The sequence below is a fragment of the Ornithorhynchus anatinus genome, chromosome 13, assembly GCF_004115215.2.
Source record: "Ornithorhynchus anatinus isolate Pmale09 chromosome 13, mOrnAna1.pri.v4, whole genome shotgun sequence".
NCBI lineage: Eukaryota > Metazoa > Chordata > Mammalia > Monotremata > Ornithorhynchidae > Ornithorhynchus > Ornithorhynchus anatinus.
The window spans coordinates 23,230,585-23,249,166 of record NC_041740.1 but is presented as its reverse complement, the minus strand read 5'-3'; the positions used below and the strand labels follow the sequence as shown (position 1 = coordinate 23,249,166).

General features: G+C 71.6%; 1 protein-coding gene across 4 annotated transcripts in view; it reads left to right on the top strand.

Annotated features, from left to right (window-relative positions):
- The window catches only part of UBR1 (ubiquitin protein ligase E3 component n-recognin 1), a 98,911-nt gene that overhangs the window by 39,904 nt on the left and 40,425 nt on the right, over positions 1-18,582 (top strand). For 3 of the 4 annotated variants that reach the window (XM_029077235.2, XM_029077234.2, XM_029077237.1), the window contains 10 exons: positions 2,113-2,212; positions 4,529-4,657; positions 6,441-6,621; positions 6,710-6,771; positions 7,569-7,679; positions 9,892-9,957; positions 10,110-10,211; positions 10,899-10,962; positions 12,995-13,119; positions 15,106-15,158. In XM_029077235.2, the coding sequence (XP_028933068.1) occupies positions 2,113-2,212; positions 4,529-4,657; positions 6,441-6,621; positions 6,710-6,771; positions 7,569-7,679; positions 9,892-9,957; positions 10,110-10,211; positions 10,899-10,962; positions 12,995-13,119; positions 15,106-15,158 (993 nt within the window). The remainder of the gene's footprint in view (positions 1-2,112; positions 2,213-4,528; positions 4,658-6,440; positions 6,622-6,709; positions 6,772-7,568; positions 7,680-9,891; positions 9,958-10,109; positions 10,212-10,898; positions 10,963-12,994; positions 13,120-15,105; positions 15,159-18,582) is intronic. The other variant, XM_029077236.2, reaches the window with a different exon arrangement.

Below are 18,582 nucleotides of genomic sequence, written 5' to 3'. Positions count from 1 at the left end.
GACCCACGGGGTCTCTAAACTCCGGGGCGGCGGGGGCCATCGGCCCCTCCAGAGACCCGTCTCGCTCATCGCCGTAGACAAAGCCACTCTCCTTCCTGTCTCGCCACCTTGGCGTGACCCTCGGCTCATTCCTCTCATTCAACCCGCATCGCCCGTCGCCGGATCCGGTCAGCCCTACCTTCAGAAGTATCCGGAACCCGCCCCTGCCCCTCCCTCCGAACTGCCGCGATACGGATGCGGGGACGCTCGTCGTGATCCCGCCCTGACGTCCGCGTCGGTCCCCTTGCCGATCTCCCTGCCCCGGTCCGGCTCCGCTCCGCTGCCCGGACCGTTTTTCTCAAAAAAAAAAAAAAAAAAACAGGTCGGTCCCCCTCGCCCCGCTCCTCAAGACCCTCCAGCGTATGTGTCTGTTCGGCAAAGAGGCGGGGATCTCAGATACGCACCAGAAGGGACTATAACGGGTCGGACGCGGAGCCGATTTTAACACTTCCCCGTCGACCAGCAGCTCCTTATCGTTGGCTTCAAAGTCATCCTTTCAGTCGTGGTCCTTGAGCGCTCGCTCCGTGCGGAGCGCTGTACCAAGCGCTTGGAATGGACAGTTGGGCAACCGATCGAGACCATCCCTGCCCAGTGACGGGCTCCCGGTCTCATCGGGGGAGACGGACAGAAACAAGACACCGTAATCACGATAAATGGAATCGGGCCCCCGGTCGTTTCTCCCCCTCCTCCCTTAGCTCGCCGATTTCCCGTTCCCCCGCACGCACCCCGCTCTTCTCAGACCATCCCGCTCGCCACACCTCGGTACCGTTCTGATGCCGACCCCTCGCCCGTGTCCTTCCTCCGGCCTGGACCTCCCGCCCCCTCCGTCTACGCCAGCCCGCCGTCAGAGCCTTCCCGAAAAGCCCACTGCCCTCGGAAACCCTCCCGCAACCGAACCGTCTCTTCTCCTCCTCCGTTTCCCTTCTGCGTCGTGTACGAGCTGGGGTCCCGGAAGCGTCGGATAGTCACCCTCAGCCCCGCAGCACGTAGGGGTATAACCGCGATTTTTTTTTTTAACGTCCCCCCCTTTAGACCCCGAGATCTCTGCGGGCGGGGAGGGCGCCTGCCGACTCTGTCGTACGATACCCTCTCGGGCACCGAGTACGCTCTTCCGTGCCCGCAGAAAGCAAGCGATAAACACCGTCGAGGGATAAGCGCCGGGGCCCTGGGTGATCGGGGTGCGGCTTAGTACGTCCCCGCTCCGGTTCGTCCCCGACCCCGTTGCCCCGTTGCTGTAAACATCCGGGCGTCGCTCTCGGGGACCCAGTCGCGGGCCGGACGGTCCTCGTTCGGACCGGTAACGGAGTCGGCCGTGGCTTGGTCCTCTCTGTCGTCGGGCGTTGCGCGCCCGAGGGGACGGCGCGTCGTCTCCCCTCGGTATTCGTGAGGATCCTCTTAGTTTCGTAAACGCGGGTGTTCTTTAAAGCTCTCTAAATACGTGTCTTTCACAGAGCCTTCCTAGAAAACCGTCGGGCTTCGGTCCGTTAGCCCGTTCTTCGAGTCGGTCCCCGAGCCTTTTGGGTCGGGTTCCTTCCCGGCCCGTCGTCCCCCCACTCTCCTTTTCACCCCGCTGTCTCTGACCTGCTCGACGGTTCCAGATTTCAAAGGGCGTCCGCGCCCGGCAGCTCTGTCATCTCGCGCGTCGATGACGTACGATCACCGCATCCGGAGCTTCCGCTCGTTAAAGGGCGCGTCGACTGGTTTCGGGAAGTCCGCCGGCGGGTGGCGGTCTAGGGGAAGCGGCCGCGGCTCGGCGGAAGGAGCCCGGGCTCGGGAGTCAGAGGTCACGGGTTGGACTCCCGGCTCCGCCACTCGTCAGCTGTGAGAGTGCGGGCGAGTCGCCTCACTTCTCTGGGCCCCAGTGACCCCATCTGGAAAACGGCGATTGACCGTGAGCCTCGCGTGGGACCACCCGATGGCCCCGTATCCCCCCCGGCGCTTAGAACGGTGCTGTGCGCCTCGTAGGCGCCCAACGAATACCGACATGATGATTACTTGAAGATCAGCTCCGCACTTCTCCGGTTGTCGTTCCCCTGGGTGCGTCTCCGAGCTACCCGCCTCTCTTCTGAACAGGTACATACTGATCAGCAGACCCGCAGAATGGACCGACCGATTGAGGATTCAGTTTCTACAAGGCTTTCGCTCTTTCCTGAAGATTCTCACGTGCATGCAGGTACGTCTTCCCCTCGGGTCGCTTTCGGTGAGGATCCCGGCTGCGTTTTACCGTCGTCGTCCCCCGATTTTTTTTTTTTTTTTTTTTTCCACCGGCAGCCCGCCGTGACCGGTCTTCTCTACGGCTGGGTGTTTTACGGGCGGTTTTTAAGTGGGGAGAGATGGGTCGGAAAACCGGAAGGTGGATTTCCGGGTCCCGACGCCGCCTTCGCCATCTCCGTCGAGGAAGGGGCGGGATAACGTCGAGAAGCCCCCGACGGAGGCCGGGGCGGGGGGTTTCGAGTGGCTGCCGCTCCCCGGGACGGCAGTAGGACTGTGGGGCGAGGGGAACCGGGGCGGCGGACTTGGCGGCGGCGGCGGGGCACCGACCGGAAGCCTGGCCGCCAGAGCGGAGGAGCCGTCCGCCCGTCGGCTGACCTCTCCCTAGCCGTGGCGACGAGACCTGGAGAGTGCCGCCGAGTAGTGAGAAAACGGCCGGGTCGGCCGGGGCGGTCGCGGGCGCCGCCGCGGCGCCTGAGGTGGTGCGGGTGGACCGGGGAATAGGCGACCACGGCCTCACCCCCGGAAGCGACACCCGCCGAACCTCGGGAGATGAAACGGGAGCCCCGACGGCGGGACGGGGGCTCTCTGGCTTTCTGCCCCACCCCGGACTCTCCCCGCTCGGGTCCTCCTGCCCCGTCCCCCGGGTCCCGCCGTCCGCCGGCAGCCCCCTCTCCACGCAACGGGGGGGGGGGGGTCGCTTGCCGACGGGCCGTCGATCGGGTTGCCGGGGCGGTCGCTGGCCGCCTTAGCTCCCAGAGGTGGTCTAGAGGAAGGAGCGGGGGACGGCGGATCGGAGAGCACAGACTTCACGGGGCGCGCACCCGGCCTCCCGGGCACCGCCGTTTTCCAGCCTTGCTCTCCAAGAGTACCCAGTGGAAGGTGCACGATCGGGGACGGCTCTGCCGTCTCGGGCGAGGGATCTAGCTTCTCCGCGCCCCGGTTTCCTCATCCGCAAACTGGGGATCCGCTCCCTCCTCTGCCTCCTTAGGCCGAGCCCCCCCCGTGGGGCAGACGCCGCGTCTGCTTAACTGGTACCTACCCCCCCAGGGCTTAGGAGGATGCCTTGGGACCGATAAGAACCGTCGGAGCTCGGCATCCCACCTCTCCCAGTGCCCGGGGTCCGCCTTCCTCAGGAGGGGAGGACGCGTGGTCCCGGGAAGTGAAAGCCGGGACGGGGGAACGGCCGGATACCCTCTGCTTGGCGCGGGAGGATCGAGGAGGTCCCCGGAGGCGGTTGGCTCTCAAGCCGTGCCCTTTCTAGTCACTGCCTCGGACGCTCGTTTCAGCCTCTCCCTAGAGAAGATAGGGGAAACTCCGTGCCTTGAGAAACAGGTGGCAGGTGCAGGTGCTTCAGAGGAGATTCCGTCGCCGCCCGCTCACGTTCGGATAGGAGGGGCGGACGCCACCTCTGACGCGCGGCTTTACGTTTCTGTTGCGTCGGTCTGTGGTCGGGGGCCGTTCTTATATCCGCGTTGATCTCTTTCTCGGGGCCGGCTACCCCCGGCAGGCAGGGACCACCTCTGGGGAAGGTGACGTGAATGGCGCCAGGCGGAGCACCCTCCGAACGGCCCCTAATCGCTCATCGCCTCTCTCCCCTCCCGGCCTAATCCTTCCTTCCGGACCGAGTTCCGTCCTCCCGCGGTTAGCGTCTCGGAAACGGACCGAGGCGAATCGCGGAGCCTCGCGGCCCGCCGACGCGCTCGGCCTAGATGGGACCCCCTCGAGGGGCAACCGGTTGGCGCGTGGGGAGCCGCGAGGCTCTTCGGTAAGCGCGGGGGAGTCGAGGCGCGTCCCCCGGCCCCAGCGGACTCGCCGGGGGAGGGGCGGACGCGGAGGGGGAGAGGCAAGGACTAACGGCACGTTAGCCGGCTGAATCGAACCGTCCGAGAGTCCGCGCGTAAAGAGGTCCTCGACGCGCCGGGCAGGGCCGTCCCTGGTGCGGCCGGCGGCTGCTCCACCCTTCTCGCTGGGGGGGGGGGGGCGGGGGGGGGCGGGGCTCCCGCGTCGCCGGGAGCCGTCGTGAGGCCCCGGCGTCCCGTGGTACGGCCTTCCGGCTCCTCCCGGAGTAGGCCTCCCCTCCCGTGGGACCAGCAAGGAGGGCGGAGGTTTCCCCTGCCGCGGTTAGAAGGCAGACCGCGTCCCCGAGCCCCGGCGCGGAGGTGGAAAGGAGAGCATCCTCTCCCCCTCCTTGGCGGCTCAGCCCGGCGGGAGCGGGAGCTCGGTCCGCCCTGCGGGTGAGCCGCGCGGCGGCCCGGTCCGCCCTCTTCCCTCCTAGGGGATGGAAGAGATCAGAAGGCAGGTCGGACAGCACATCGAAGTGGATCCGGACTGGGAGGCCGCCATCGCCATCCAGATGCAGCTGAAGAACATCCTCCTCATGTTCCAGGAGTGGTGCGCCTGTGACGTGAGTGAACGTTGCCGGCGGTGCGGAGCGGGGCCGGAAAGGGTCGATCCGAAGGCCCGCGGGCCGGGGGTCGAGCGTGTTTTATGAGGCGAGCGGTCCCGCCTAGGGAGACACGGATCCCTCCGAGGGGCCGTGGCGCGGGGCAGCTCTCCCTTCCTCCCGCCGCCGCCCGCCGGCCTGACGGAGCAGCGGCTCGGGCGGCGGGGAAAGCCGGGGGCTGGAAGCGTCTGAAATGCGGCCCGTCGGGCGGAGGCGGCCACGTCCGGGCGCAAGATGGCGGCCCAGAACCGAGGGCCCCCCCCGAAAGCGCGGCGTGGAGGGTCGGGATTCTCCGGGGGGGGGACACTCTCTTAAAATGGGGGGGGGGGGGGACGACGACCCTCCAGTTCAGAATCGGTCGGTCGTATTTACGCCGGAGACGCGGCCTGCCTCGGTGGCAAGAGCCCGGCCTCGGGAGGCAGAGGGGGCGGGTTCTGATCCCGGCTCTGCCGCTCGTCTCCCTTGCGACCTGGGGTGAGCCCCAGTTGCCTCCTCTGGGAAGACGGGGGATGAAGAGCCCGAGCCCCACGCGGGACGACCCGATTCCCCCGTCTCCACCCCGGCGCTGAGAACGGTGCCCGGCCCGTAGTAAGCGCTGAACGGACGCCGCCGGTGGAACGAGCCCGGGGTCGGGGCGGGGGGGGGGTCCTGTTCCCGGCTCCGCCCCTTGTCGGCCGGGTGACCTTGGGCAAGTCACCTGGCTTCGCTGGGCCTCAGTCCCCTCATCCGGAAGACGGGGACGGAGACCGGGATGTCCCCCGGGGGACATCCCGGTGACCTTGCGTCTCCCCCGGCGCTTGGTGCCTGGCCCGTAGTAGGCGCCTAACCGACACCGTCGTCCTCGGTCTCCGTCGAGCGCTCGGTGCGGGCAGGGCACTGTGCTGAGCGCACGGGAGAGCGCGCGGTGCGGGCGTTCTCTTGGCTGGCGCTCTGCCTTCGGGCCGTTCCCCGGACCGGTAGTTTGGACCGTCCGGAAGGGGAACGGGAAGCAGCGCGGCTCAGCGGAAAGAGCCGGGGCCTCGGAGTCGGAGGTCACGGGTCCGGCTCCGCCACCCGGCAGCTGGGTGACTGCGGGCGGGTCGCTTGGCTTCTCTGGGCCGCGGTCCTCTCGTCTGTAGAACGGGGATTAACCGCGAGCCTCACGTGGGACGCCCCGGTGACCCCGTGTCTCCCCCGGCGGTGCTCCGCACGTAGCAGGCGCTTCACGAATACCGTCGTCGTTATTAATTCCCCTCTTGTAAGCGCGGAACGATCACAACCGGACCAGTTCCCGCCACGGTTTCCCGCCACCCCTCCGGAACCCCCGGCGGCCGCCCGTCCACCTCGGCGTCCAACGGAAACCCCCGACCGGCGGCTCCAGAGCCCCGTCGCGTTGCCCCGTCCCGCTCGGCCCGGCCGATCCCCTCCTCCGTCCTCCGCTCGTCCGGCGCCGGCCGGCTCGCCGCGCCCCGATCTGGTCCCCCTCGCCCCCGGCTCCTCCCCGCGGCTCGGGATTTCCTCCCCGGCCCTGCCCGCTAGACTGCCGTCCCCCTCCCCCGTCGGAGCCCCGCGGCGAGTCTCGTCTCCCGACCGAGCCCTCTTCTCCCTCCCCGCCGGGTCGCCTGCGCGCCCGGATCCGCCCCGGCCCCGCCGCGCCTCCGCGCCGACCCCCGTCGCGTTGTCCCCTCGCGCTCACGGCGGGCGCCCGATGAACGCCGCCGGCCGCCCTCTTCCCGGTCCACCCCGCGCGTCTCTTCTCTCGTAGGAGCGGGTCCTGTTGGAGGCCTACGGGGCGTGCCACGAGGCCGTCACGAAATGTAACCCCGTCAGCTTTTCGGGAGACGGGGCGGTCGTCCACCTGTGCGGCCACACTCTGGAAAATAAGCCGTTCAGGGTGTCGACCGACCCCGTCAGCATTCACCTGCCCCTCTCCAGGACGCTGGCCGGTAAGCGTCTCTCTTCGGTTACCCGTCGAGGGCGGGAGCGGTGTGGTTCGTGGGCGTGATCTCACCCTCCCTCCCTCCCTCGGACCAGGTCTTCACGTGCGCTTAAGCAGGAGGGGAGCTGTTTCCAGACTGCGGGAATCCGTGCCTTCGGTGAGCGTCCGCTCGGAACGTTGCTCTCCCCCGGTCTCGGGGGCCGACGGCTCCGGGGCCGACGTTTCCGCCCCGTGATCGGGGTGGGACCCGTCAGGGAATCCGGGCCCGCCTGGCTCGGAAGGGAGGCGCCGGCGGTCGGCGCCGGGACCCGGGTCCCGCTCACCGCAGAATGGGGGGGGGGGGGGGGGGGGGTCGCGGGAACCGAGGCCGCTCCGAGTCGCGGCGGCGTAGGAGAGCGGAGAAGCGGCCCGCCTCAGTGGAAGGAGCCCGGGCTCCTGAGCCGGAGGTCGTGGGTCCGGCTCCCGGCCCTGCCGCCCGTCAGCTGCGCGACCGTGGGCGAGTCGCTCCGCTTCTCTGTGCCTCGGTGGCCCCGTCCGCAGAACGGGGATCAACCCCGAGCCCCACGTGGGTCACGGCCCGACGACCCCGTATCCCCCCCGGCGCCCGGAACGGTGCTCTACGCGTAGTAAGCGCTTAACGGACGCCGGCGTCGTCAGCACCGTTATCGTCTTCTAATCTCGCTCGCGGAACGCGATGGCCGAACGATACTCGGGACTTCCTAGGTCCTAGGACTCTGTCTCCCCGAGCCCCGTCTTCTCGATCCGTTTGAGGCACGCGCCGTTCCGGCCCCCTCGGGGCCGGGCTTCCCCCGCGTTGACCCCCGAATCGGCCGAGCGGCCGAGGGCCGTCTCTGGGGATCGGCGTTTCTCGCCCCGGACCCTCTCCTCCCCTTCCCGGAACCGGGGCCCCCGCGCGGGGCGGTGGCTCTGACCCGTCTCTCCGCCCCGTCGAAGGAGGATCTCCGGGTGGAGCTGCTGGTCGAACATCCGCTGCGCTGCCTGGTGCTGGTGGCCCAGGTCGGGGCCGAGATGTGGCGGCGGAACGGGCTCTCTCTGATCAGCCAGGTAACCGAAGGGCGGCCCCCGCGTCGGTCCGCGGACCCCCCCGATCCCGCCGACCCGGGGCGCGGGAGGGGCCGGGGAGGAGAGGGTAACGGCCGCCCCGGAGGTGGACGCCGGGGCCGGCGCGCTGCGGGCGGGGCTCCCCGCGGGAGGGAGGAGAGGTCGCCCGATCCCCGTTCCGCCCGCGAGGAGACCGAGGCGCGGGGAGCTTGGGCGACCCGCCCCGGGTCCCGCGGCAGAGGTGCGATCCGAACCCGGGGCTTCCCGCGGCCCTCGGCAGAGAGGACGTGAGGGGGGGAACGCGGGCAGGCGTAGAGGATTTGCGGTCGGCGGCCGGGGGGGCGCGGCGGGGGTGCAACGGGCCGACGTGAGGCCGCCGCCGCGGAATGCGACCCGGGAGACGCGTCCGCACCCGCGTCCGCACGTAGATCCGCCCGCGGACCCGCGGACGGAGCCGCTCTTCAGATTCGAAAGAGGGACCGCGGGCCCGCGCGCCCGGAGAGGACGCGGCGGGATCCGCGGCCTCCGCCCCGGCGGACCCGCCGGCCGCGGCCCGCCCGTCTTCCGGCGCCTTCTTCCTCCTCGGCCCCCTCGCCTCGCTTTCCCCGGGCAGGTTTGCGCCGAGGGAGTCTCTCCCTTCGCGAGGGCCCCGGGCCGCGCGGGTCTCTCCTCGGCCGGCCCCCGCGCGGCGGCCTTCGCCCTAAAACGCTGCCTCTGCCCCCGTTTTCCGTCTGGCCGCCGGCGCTCTCCGAACAGCGGCCGCGCGGGTGTCCGGGGAACGCGCCCGCCGACTCTGGTCGCCTCACGCTCTCCCCCCGAGCGCTGTAGTGATAACGATGACCACGGCGTCGAAGCGCTTCCGTACGGCAAGGACCGCTCCTCGGTCTCCCGCGCGGGAAGCGTTCGGGGACCACCGCCGGTTAGCCGAGCCGGTCTTCACGGAGCGGGCGGCCGCCGGCCGCCGCCGCCTGTCGCGCGCCCACCGCGTACGGGGCGCCCGGGGCCCGGTGGAAAGGGCCCGGGCGTCGGCGGGACCCGGGTCCCCATCCCCGCCCCGCCGCTCGTCTGCCGGGGGGACGTCGGGCAAGCCGCCCCGCTGGTCCGGGCCACCCTTCCCGCGTCCGTGGAACGGGGATTGGGGCCGGGAGCCGCGTGCGGGACGGGGACCGGGGCCGGCCCGGGGAGCTCGGGGCCCAGTGCTCGGGGCGGTCCCTGACCTGGGGTAAGCGCTTAACCGCCGCCGCCGTCGGTAGCGCCGTCGTTCCCTCGGCCCCTGGGGGAGGGCGTGATGGGACCGAGTCGGTCGGCGCGCTCCCCGCCTACGCGGGGGTGACGGGGGGGGAGACGGGCGGGGAGGAACAGACCGCGGACGGGCTCGCGGGGCCGTGGGGCCGAGGGTGGGGCGAAGACAGGGCGGAAACTCCGGGTCCGGGGGCAGTACGGAACGAAGCCGGGTGGCCCGACAGAAATGACGTCGGCGTTCCCGTTAAGCGCCCACCGTGTGCGCCGTTGTAAGCGCCGGGGCGGGTACGGGCTCGTCGGGCCGTCCCGCGCGAGGCTCCCGGTCGATCCCCGTTTTACAGAGGAGGGAACCGAGGCACCGAGAAGTGAAGCGACTCGCCCAGGGTCACCCAGCCGCCGAGCGGCGGGGCCGGGATTCGAGCCCGTGACCTCCGACTCCGGAGCCGTTGAGCCACGCCGCCGTCCCCCCCCCCCCCCCGTGAAATGGGGATTAAGACGGCTGGGACCGGGCTGGGACAGGCGCGCGGGTCGACCCGCGAGCGGTTGCAAGCGTCCACCCCCCGCCTCCCCCACCTCCTCCCGCGACCCAGCCCGGGGTGTCGCCTCGCCTGCCGGGTCGCCCCGGCCCCTCGGGCCTCTGGATCGAACGGCGGTTGCCACTCCCTAGCCTTTGGAGACGGAGTCGACGTCGCGGGGGTCGGCCGGCGGCGTCGACCGGGCGCGTCCCGGGTACCGGGCGGCCGGGGGCGCGAACGAATAACGCGGTCGGACGGGTTCCCCGACCCGCGAGGAGCTCACGGTCCAGTGGGGCGGGGGGGGCCGTTCCCCGTCCGTCACGTTTCGGACGCGGGTGAGACGATCTCCCTCCCAACCGGTCGGGGCCCCCGTCGGCCGACGGGCGGCTTTCTGATAACCGCGGCCGTCGATCGGGTCGCGGGCAAACCGGGTGACCTCTCCGGGGTTTCCCTTCCAGGTGTTCTATTACCAAGATGTCAAATGCAGAGAGGAGATGTACGATAAAGACATCATCATGCTTCAGGTAGAATCGCCCCGCGGTCGCCGTCGCCGCGGGGCCTCGCGACTCCGCCGAGCCGCGCGTCCGTCGGAGTCACTCCCGGACCCGCCTGCCGATCGCGGATCCGGGGGGAGGGGAAACGCGGCGCCGGGTGACGCTCTCGGGTCGCCCGGCAGATTGGCGCCTCGATGATGGATCCGGACCGTTTCCTCCTGCTGGTGCTCCAGCGATACGAGCTCGTCGATGTCTTCCAGAAGGCGGTGCCCACCAGAGACCAGGTAGATAACGGGGCGAGCGCCCGCGGAGGAACGGCCCCGAGGCTCCTCGGTACGGGTCTGCGGCGCGTCACTCCTCCGCCGCCCCGTCGGGGGTTTCGCCGGCCATCGGAACGCGGGGCGAAAACCTCGGAGCTCATTCACGCGCCGCGACGGGACGTTACGCCGAGTGACCGATGGGCGCGCGTCCCCCGAGTCGTGGGCGGGGCGGGGGGGGCGGTCGTCCTTTTCTCCTTCCCCTCGAAGATCGTATCTCGGAAGACCCGGCCCCCTGCCCCACGTGGGGCCGACGGCCTCCCGTGGGAGGCGTCGAAGCCCCGTCTTCCGGGGGAGGGGACCGAGGCCCGGAGAAGTCGCGACCCGCCCGGGGGTCACGCGGCGGACGGGAGGCGGAGCCGGGATCCGAAGCCGGGTCCTCCGACCTGCCCGGTCCCGCGGCCCCCCCCCCCGCCGGACTGCGCCTGCTCCCCTCCGAGCCGAGGCCTCGCTCTCCAGCGTCGGCTCCTCTCGGGGGAGCCGGGAGCTGCCGCCTCCCTCCTCGCCGCGCCCCGGGGTCGCGGCCTCCGCGGCGAGGCCGGGCAGGAGGAGCCCGGCGAGCCCCGTCCCCCCGTCGCGCGCTGTCGTGAAGATTTCGCCCTAAGTGCCCCCGTTGAAGGCCTCGCCTGATCTCCCCTTCCTCCGCCTCTCCAGGATCAGAAGAAGCGGTATAAAACGTTGATAGAAGAGATGCTGCAGGTGCTCATCTACGTCGTGGGTAAGAACCTCCGCGGCGAAATGACGGTCTCTGAGGAAGTGGAGCCTTCTGCCGGGCTGCGGGGGAGGAAAACGGTCAGCCGGGCCTGCTCTCGAAAACGCAGGCTCGTAGCTTGAGGTCAGAGTGATCCCAGCCGCCCCCAAGTCATTCCGATGGCTTTTTTACGCGATCGCTCCGAGCTTCTAAGAGAAGCAGCCCGTCCCCGCCCGCGGCGAGCTTGCGGTCCGGGGGACGGGAGGCGGGCGTCGGTACGGAGAGATTAACGGACGCGGACGGAGGTGCGGCGGGGCCGGGGCGGGCGAAGGACGGAGGGCGACGCGGAAGGGAGCGGGAGGAGAGGAGAGGAGGGGAGCCAAGTCGGGGAAGGAGGAGATGCACCCGCAGAAAGGCCTTCGAGGTCGACGTGGGGGCGTTAGGCTGGCGGAGCGAGGTTCTGTTCGATGCAGAGGTGGACGGGCCACCGCTGGAGTGTTTGGAGGAGCCGGGGCCGGGGGGGGTGACGCGTCCGGAGGGTTTCTGCGGAAGAAGGATCCGGCGGCAGCAGGGCGAGGTATCGACCGGAGCGGGGAGAGGCAGGAGGCCGACGCGGTCGGCCGGCCGGGATAGGACGGGGGATCGCCTCAACGTGGAAACGGCTCGGGGGGGAGAGGAGAGAGCGGACGGTAGCGAGGTCGGGAAGGTGGGACCCACGGGACCGAGCGACGGATCGACCGCGCGGGCCGGACGACGGCGAGGACGCCGAGGTCGCGGGCCCGCGAGGCGGGAGGGACGGCGGCGCCGGGGAGGCCGGGGGGAGGGTGGGGACGTCAGCCAGGCTAAGCCCGAGGCGACGGGAGGACGGCCGAGCGGAGACGGCTCCGAGGCGGTCGGCCGGCTCCGAGGCGGCGGTCACCGCGGACCGTCGCGTGGGGAGAAGGAATGATGGCGGGGAAGCCCAACGCCCGACTGCACGGAGGGCGCGATCCGGGAAAGGGAAGGGCGGGGGGGGGGGGGGGCGCGCAGAGGAGCCGTCCTGAGGCCGCGATTAAGACATCGCCTCGCCCGGCGTCGCGTGGGACCCGAGCGGAGGCTTCCCGAGGAACGAGAGGGAGGTGAAGGCAGAGAACGTGGCCGGGCGCCGCGGGTGTTAAGCCCGGCGGCCCGGCGGCGGACGGGCTCGTACGCGCGATAGAAAGCGGGGCCTCCGTCTCCCTGTTCAGCCAGAGGGACGCCCGTAGGTGAACCTCGCCGTCCTCGGCGCCTTCCGACACGGGGGGGGGGCGACCGTGTCGACGTTCGTCGAGGCGGCCCCGACCGTTCTCGTTCAACGGTACGGCCGAGATCGGCATGGCCCGGTCGGGCGCGGGGACGCCGGGTCGCCGGGGGCCGCGCCGAACCCCCGACGGGAAGCAGCGTGGGCTCAGGTGCCGTCCCCCGAGACGGTACGGTAGCACCGCGTCGGGTCGGGGGAGCCCCGGCCCGGCAGTCGGGGGCCCCGGGCGTGTTAGCTCCGCGGCGCCTTGGGCGGCCGTTTCGCTTCCCTTCCGTTTTGCCTCGGTGTTCTTAAATCTGGGGGGTTGAAACTCCGTCCGACGCGACGATCGTGTCGCGTTCCGCTAAGGTAAGCCCCTAAATGCCGTTTAAAAAGCCCAAAAAGTGGATAAACCGGTCACCGTCTCATCGCTCCTTCTGCCCCGGGGGCAGGAATGCCCTCCGCGCGTCTCCACGGCTTCCGCCCGCCGGCCCCTGCGGGTCGCCCGGGTCCGAAGTACCTCGGGGCTCCCGACGGCTGAAGGGCCGGTCGGCTGATCGCACCGCAGTCCGTCGGTTCGGGCGTATTCGTCCAGCTCGTTCTCCCCGTCTGCCGGGGTGGTGCGGAGCTCGATTCCCCGGGGTCGTTTCGGCCGGCCTTCCGAAGATGGGGACCGGCTCCGGTTAATCTCCCTGCTCCCCCCCCCCCCCCCCCAGGGAGGCGGAGGTGTCGGTGCGTCTCGTCCCCCTCCCCGCGTCCGTTTGTGCGAGTGCCGCCTCCGTCTCTCGTTGTTGCCGTCAGGGGAGCGCTACGTGCCCGGAGTGGGCAACGTGACCGAGGAAGAGGTGGTCATGCGAGAAATCATCCACCTGCTCTGCATCGAGCCCATGGCTCACAGTGCCATCGCCAAGTCCCTGCCCGAGAACGTGAGTACGTCTCCCCCGTCGTCGGCCGTCGGGGGGTACCGCGGGCCGTTTCCCCGGCGGACGGAGGGGGTCTCGGAGGAGAGGGCGCGCGGGTCGCCGGGGCGGAGGCGGCACCCCCGCCCCTCCGGTCAGCCTTCTCTCGTCTACCGGTGGCGCGGCCGGACGGTCACGACGGAGGTCTGCGCCGAGCCGGCGCGCGGCCTCGGCGGGTGCGGGGAGTTTCCCTCCCGTTCCGCTGGACCCGGCGCCCGCTCCGACCGCTCCCGTCCCGGGGGCCCCTCCCCGCCCGACTCGGGAACGCGCGGGTGCCCCCCTTGCCCCGGAGCCCCCCCCCCGCGGGCGTCGCCCTCCTACCGTCCCCCTCCCGGTCCCTCGAGCGAGTTGTCCCGGCTCCCGCCGCTTCCCCTCCTCGACCCCCGCCCCTTCCCTTCGGTGGGGACGGCCCCCTCCGGGGTCAGCGGCGACCCTCTCGCCGGATCCCGCGACCTCGGCTTCATCCTCGCCGGCCACCCCGCTCCTGCCCGGCGGCCCCGCGGGCCGCTCCCTCGCGGGAGCACCGTCCGACTCCGGCCTCGCCGGCGCCGTCCTCTCCTCTCCGGCCGTCCCTCCCTCCCCGCCCTCTCCCGCCGCCGGCTCCCCCTCCGCCTCCCGCCCTCCGGCCGAGCCTCCCCCGGGGGCTCGGGCCTGGGCCCCCTCCCGTTCCCCGCCGGCACCCGCCCTCTCGGGGGACCCGTCCGCCCCGGCGACCTCGACCCGTGGCCTGCCGCGGGGCGATTACCGAATCTACCCTCCCGCCCCGCCGTGCCTCGGGTGGCCCGCCGGCCCCTTCGGCTCAAGACGACCGGAGTGGAACTCGTCCTCCCACCCGGTCGCTGCAGGCGGCACCGCCGGCCTCCCGCTCCGCCGAGCCCGGGGCCCCGGCGTTGTCCGTCGCCCCCCCCCGGTCAACCCGGGCGTTGGGATCCGCCGCCGGACCCGGTCGGTTTTGCCTCTTCCGGCATCTCCCGAACCCGCCCCTTCCACGCCGCCCGGGTGGCTGATGCCCTCCATCCGAGCGCTTGCCCGGCCCGGGCTCGCTCGCGTCCGCCTCCCGTCCCTCCCCGGTCCGGTCTCTGCCTCGTTCTACCGCCCGGGTGGCTTCTCCACGGGTCGGTTCGGTCCGTGTCCCCCCGCTCCTCGGCAGCCTCCGGGGGTTCGCCGTCCCCCTCCGCGTCCGGCGGAGACTCCTCCCCCCGGGCCCGAGCTCTCTCCACCGGGCCAGAGAGGGGACGATAAGAATCGTGATGGTTGTTGCGGGCTCGTTATCTGCCGGGCGCAGGACCGAGCGGCGGGGTGGAGGGGAGAGAATTAGGGCAGAGACGCGCTCCCCCCCCGTACCGGCCGGGTCTCGCTGCCTACGAAAGGGCGAGAAGAGGTGCTTCCCGTTTTAAAAAATGGAAGAACTGAGGCGCGGAGAAGTCACCGCCGGCGTAACGCTAATAATAATGACGACGTTTGGGAAGCGCCTACTGGGTGCCGAGCCCCGGGGGCCGTCCCACCCGGGGCCAGATGAGGGAACCGAGGCCCGGGGAGGGGCTGGGACCCGTCCAAAGTCACCCAGCCGGCTAGCGGCGGAGCCCGGGATTGGAACCCACGACCTCCGACTCCCGGGGCCGGGCTCCGGCCACCGAGCCGCGCCGCCGTGTCGGCCGCCCCGCCCCCCCCCCCCCCCGCCGCTCTCCCGGACGCTGCGCGCGGCGCTCCGCCCGCAGTACGCGCTCAGTGGACGGGGTTGACCGATAAGGTCACGGCGGGCGAAGGGGCAGAGGAGTGACCGGAACCCAGATCCGACGGCGGTGACGTTCTCGGCCCGGGGCCCGTCGCCGGCCAGTTGAAGCCCGGGCTCTTAGACTTCCGCTCCGCCGGGTTTCCTCGTACCGCCCCCCCCGAGAGGGACGTTCTTGGAGGCCCGGACGATTTTCCAACGGCGGCTCTTCGTCTCAACAGGAGAACAACGAAACCGGCTTGGATCGGGTTATCGACAGAGTGGCCGTCTTCAAGTAAGTGCCGGGCCCCGCTTCGCACGGCTCCCCTGGGGCGCACCCGATGGGGTTGACGGAGCGTGAGATCCTTTCGCCGTCGGTCTTCAGAAGGAAATTCACCACCGCTCGGGATGGGACGTCACCGGGAGGGATCCGCGGAGGCGAGTGACGGGCGGCGGGAGCCGTCTCTCCGTCGCGCCGGACCGTAGGCCTCTGCCGTCGAAATTCTCTCTGCGGAGTACGATTTCAAAAACGGAGGGCGCCTCTTAGGGAACGGGGTCTCGGGCGCACCGTCCCCTCGCTGCGTCGCGCGGCTCTGGAACCGGGGAGAGGGACTTTTCGGAGCGGGAACGGTGTCGGGGAGATCGCCTTCCTTCCGGGCGGCCTCTCCGCCCTCCTTTCCCCCGCCACCCCGGTCGGCGCCTTCTAAGCCGCCGTCGGGCGGCCGTCCCTCCGCCCCACGGGCGCCTCCGTCGTCCGTTTCACCGGCTCCCCCGCGGACCGTAAACGCCCCGTCCTCCGCGCGCGGCGAGCGCTCCCCCGTGGGCCGTCGGACGAGGAGGAGGAGGCGGCTCGGGGCCGGGGGTTAGCGCTGGGACGGAGGAAACGGAAACGCAGGGAGCGGGTTGGCACGCGAGGCGGGAAGTGTCCGGTTCGGGCCGTGGCGGACGATCGGCGAGGCGGGGGGGGGGGGGCCGGCGGAAACCGGCGGAACGGGGCCGTTCCCTCGGTGGCCCTCGAGTGTTCTGCCGCTTCCCGGCCTCCTCTCGCGATCTCCCGGTGAGCGGGCTCCGTTCCGGGGCCGCCCGGTCCCTCGCCGCCGCTGAGGTTGCGCCGCGGGGCCGGGAGCCGGGGGGGGACGGGGGACGAAGGGAGCGGGCCGGGGCGACGCAGGAGGGAGTGGGAGAAGGGGGGCTTCGTCGGGGGAGGGCCCCCGGCGAGGCTTCGGGGCGGGGGAGAGTCGCCGTCTGTCGCGTCTGAGGAGGCCAGAGGCGGGACGCGGGCGAGGGTTATCGTCGCTAGCAACGCGGTACGGTTACCGTCCGAGAGCGTCGGATGGCCCCGGCGCTTCCGTCGGCTGAATGGGAGACTCGTCGTCGGGCGCGCCCGCGCTTCGCCGTCACCCCCCCGCGCTCATCCGTCCGGTCGGTCACGTCTGTGGCGCGCTCACCGTGTGCGGAGCACGGTGGACTCCTGGGAGACTGCCGCGGACACGCTCCGCCGGTAGCCCGGGTCCGTTCGGGGAGTGGCGCGCGGCACTCGGCGGGAGGGTCTCCGGCCCGTCTCCCCGCGTGGGGTGGGAGCGAGGCCGGGCTGCGGGGAAGCCGAGGCGGGAGAGAGCTTCGGGACGGTGCCCCGGCACGGAGTAAGCGCTCGACGGAGGCCGTCGTTTCGCTCCTCCGGTGCCATCCTCCTCCCTGTACCTTGATTTTTTTCCCCACCCCGGCCCCGGCCCCTCGCCCGCATCCTGCCACTGACCCGGCGCTCCCCCTCCCCTCCCGTCCGACCGTCACTTTGGGAAGCTCACCTTCTCCGCGAGGCCTTCCCCACCTGCGCCCTCGCCTCCTCTCCTCCCACCGTTTGCCCTTCCATCTACCCCTCTCGTTCACCTCCTCGCCCCCGCCGCCCCGGAGCCCTTACGGACGTAGCGGTGGATTTCTTCCCGTGCAGATCCCGTCTCCTCCTCTAGGCCTTTCGCTCTGCAGCGCGGGCGGTACTACCCACGATGACGACGGCGGCGTCTTTTAAGCGCTCGCCACGTGCCGAGCGCTCTTCTCGGCGCCGGGGGAGATGTAAGTCAGGTGGCCCCACGTGGGGCTCGCGGTCTCCATGCCCCTTTTCCAGATGAGGGCACCGAGGCCCGGAGGAGTCAGGCGACTGGCCCGGGATCGGAACCCACGACCGCCGACTCCCGAGCCCGGGCTCTCTGCGCCGCGCCGCGCGGCGGCTTCCTCTTGAAAGGAAACGGCGGCCTGGGAGGCCGGGTGGACAGAGCGCCGGTTCTGATCCCGGCTCCGCCGCCTGCCCGCCCGGTGACCCCGGACGGGTCACTCGGCTTCCCGGCGCCTCGGTCGCCTCGTCTTGGAAAACGGGGATCGAGACCGTCGGACCGGGACCGGGTCCGGCCGGACCCGCCGGTATCCACCCCGCCGCTCGGCACGGAGCCCGGCGCGTAGTAAGCGCTCGCCGGACACGGTCTCGGGCGGCGAGTTTCCGGGCCGAACGGCCAAAATCTCGAGTCACCGTTCCGGCGGGAACGGCCAGACGCCCGCGGGGCCGTCACTCGAGCGCCCATTACGTGCGGAGCGCCGTCCGGAGCGCCTCGGAGAGGACGGGGGACGGACGTCGAGATAAATCGCGGGTGTGACGATCGCGATATTGGGTTTCTTCTCCGGGCGTATCTTTCGGGCGCCCGCCCCGCGGCGGACGCCCTTCCAGGCGCCGGGGCCGGGTCCGCGTTGATCGGGCCGCACACGGTCCCCCTCTCGCCCGAGGCCGCGTTCCAGATAGGAGGGAGGCCGGGCGTCCCCCTTTTGCAGGCGAGGAAACCGAGGCCCGGAGAAGTCGGGGCCCGCCGCGGGCCGCCCTCAGGACCCGGGCCCCCCCCCCCCCCGCCTCCGGGCCCGCGGTCTCTCCGCCGGGCTTCTTCGGCGGACGTCCGTGCCGGGCGCCGCCCCGAGCGCCGCGGCCGATGCGAGTCGAGCGGGGCGGGCCCGGGGCGGATGTCTCCTCCGCCCCGACGGTGACGACGGGCCGTCCCCTCGGCGCCGGGCGCGGACGGGGTCTCCCCGGCGCCGGACCGTCCGCCCCGGGCGCTCGGTGCGGCGCTCCGCCCGTCGTGAGCGCTCCCCCGGACGCTATCGAATGGGCGGGTGTCCGCCGGGGGGCCGCGGGAGGGCGGAACGCCGGCCGCTCGACGGCTGCGGATCCGACTCGGGCCGCGACCGAGGCGGGCGACGTCGAGGGCTCGGGCCCGGCGCGGCTCAGCGGCGGGAGCCCCGGCTTGGGAGCCAGAGGGCGCGGGTTCGCGTCCCGGCTCGGCCCCCCGGTGAGCCGCGTGACCGCGGGCGCGTCGCTTCACCTCTCCGGGCCTCGGTTCCCTCATCTGGAAGATGGGGATGAGGAACCCGGGAGCCTCCCGCGGGGCCGCCTGACGACCCCGCGTCCCCCGCGGCGCCCCGCCCGTGGCGGGCGCTCAACGGATACCCACGTCGTCGTCTTCGTCGTCTACGAGACGGCGGCGGCACGTTACCCCGCGGGTGTCCTCCCCTGGGTCGCGTCTCCTCTGCCCCCCGGTCCTCCCCCACCCCTTCCCTAAAGCCCCCGACCCGGTAAAACGTCGGCACGTCCCCACGGCGTCGGGGGGAAAGGGGGAGATGGGTCGTGGAGGGTCGGATCTCCGCCGGACGCGCCGGGGCCCCGCCGGGTAGCGTCGGCCCGG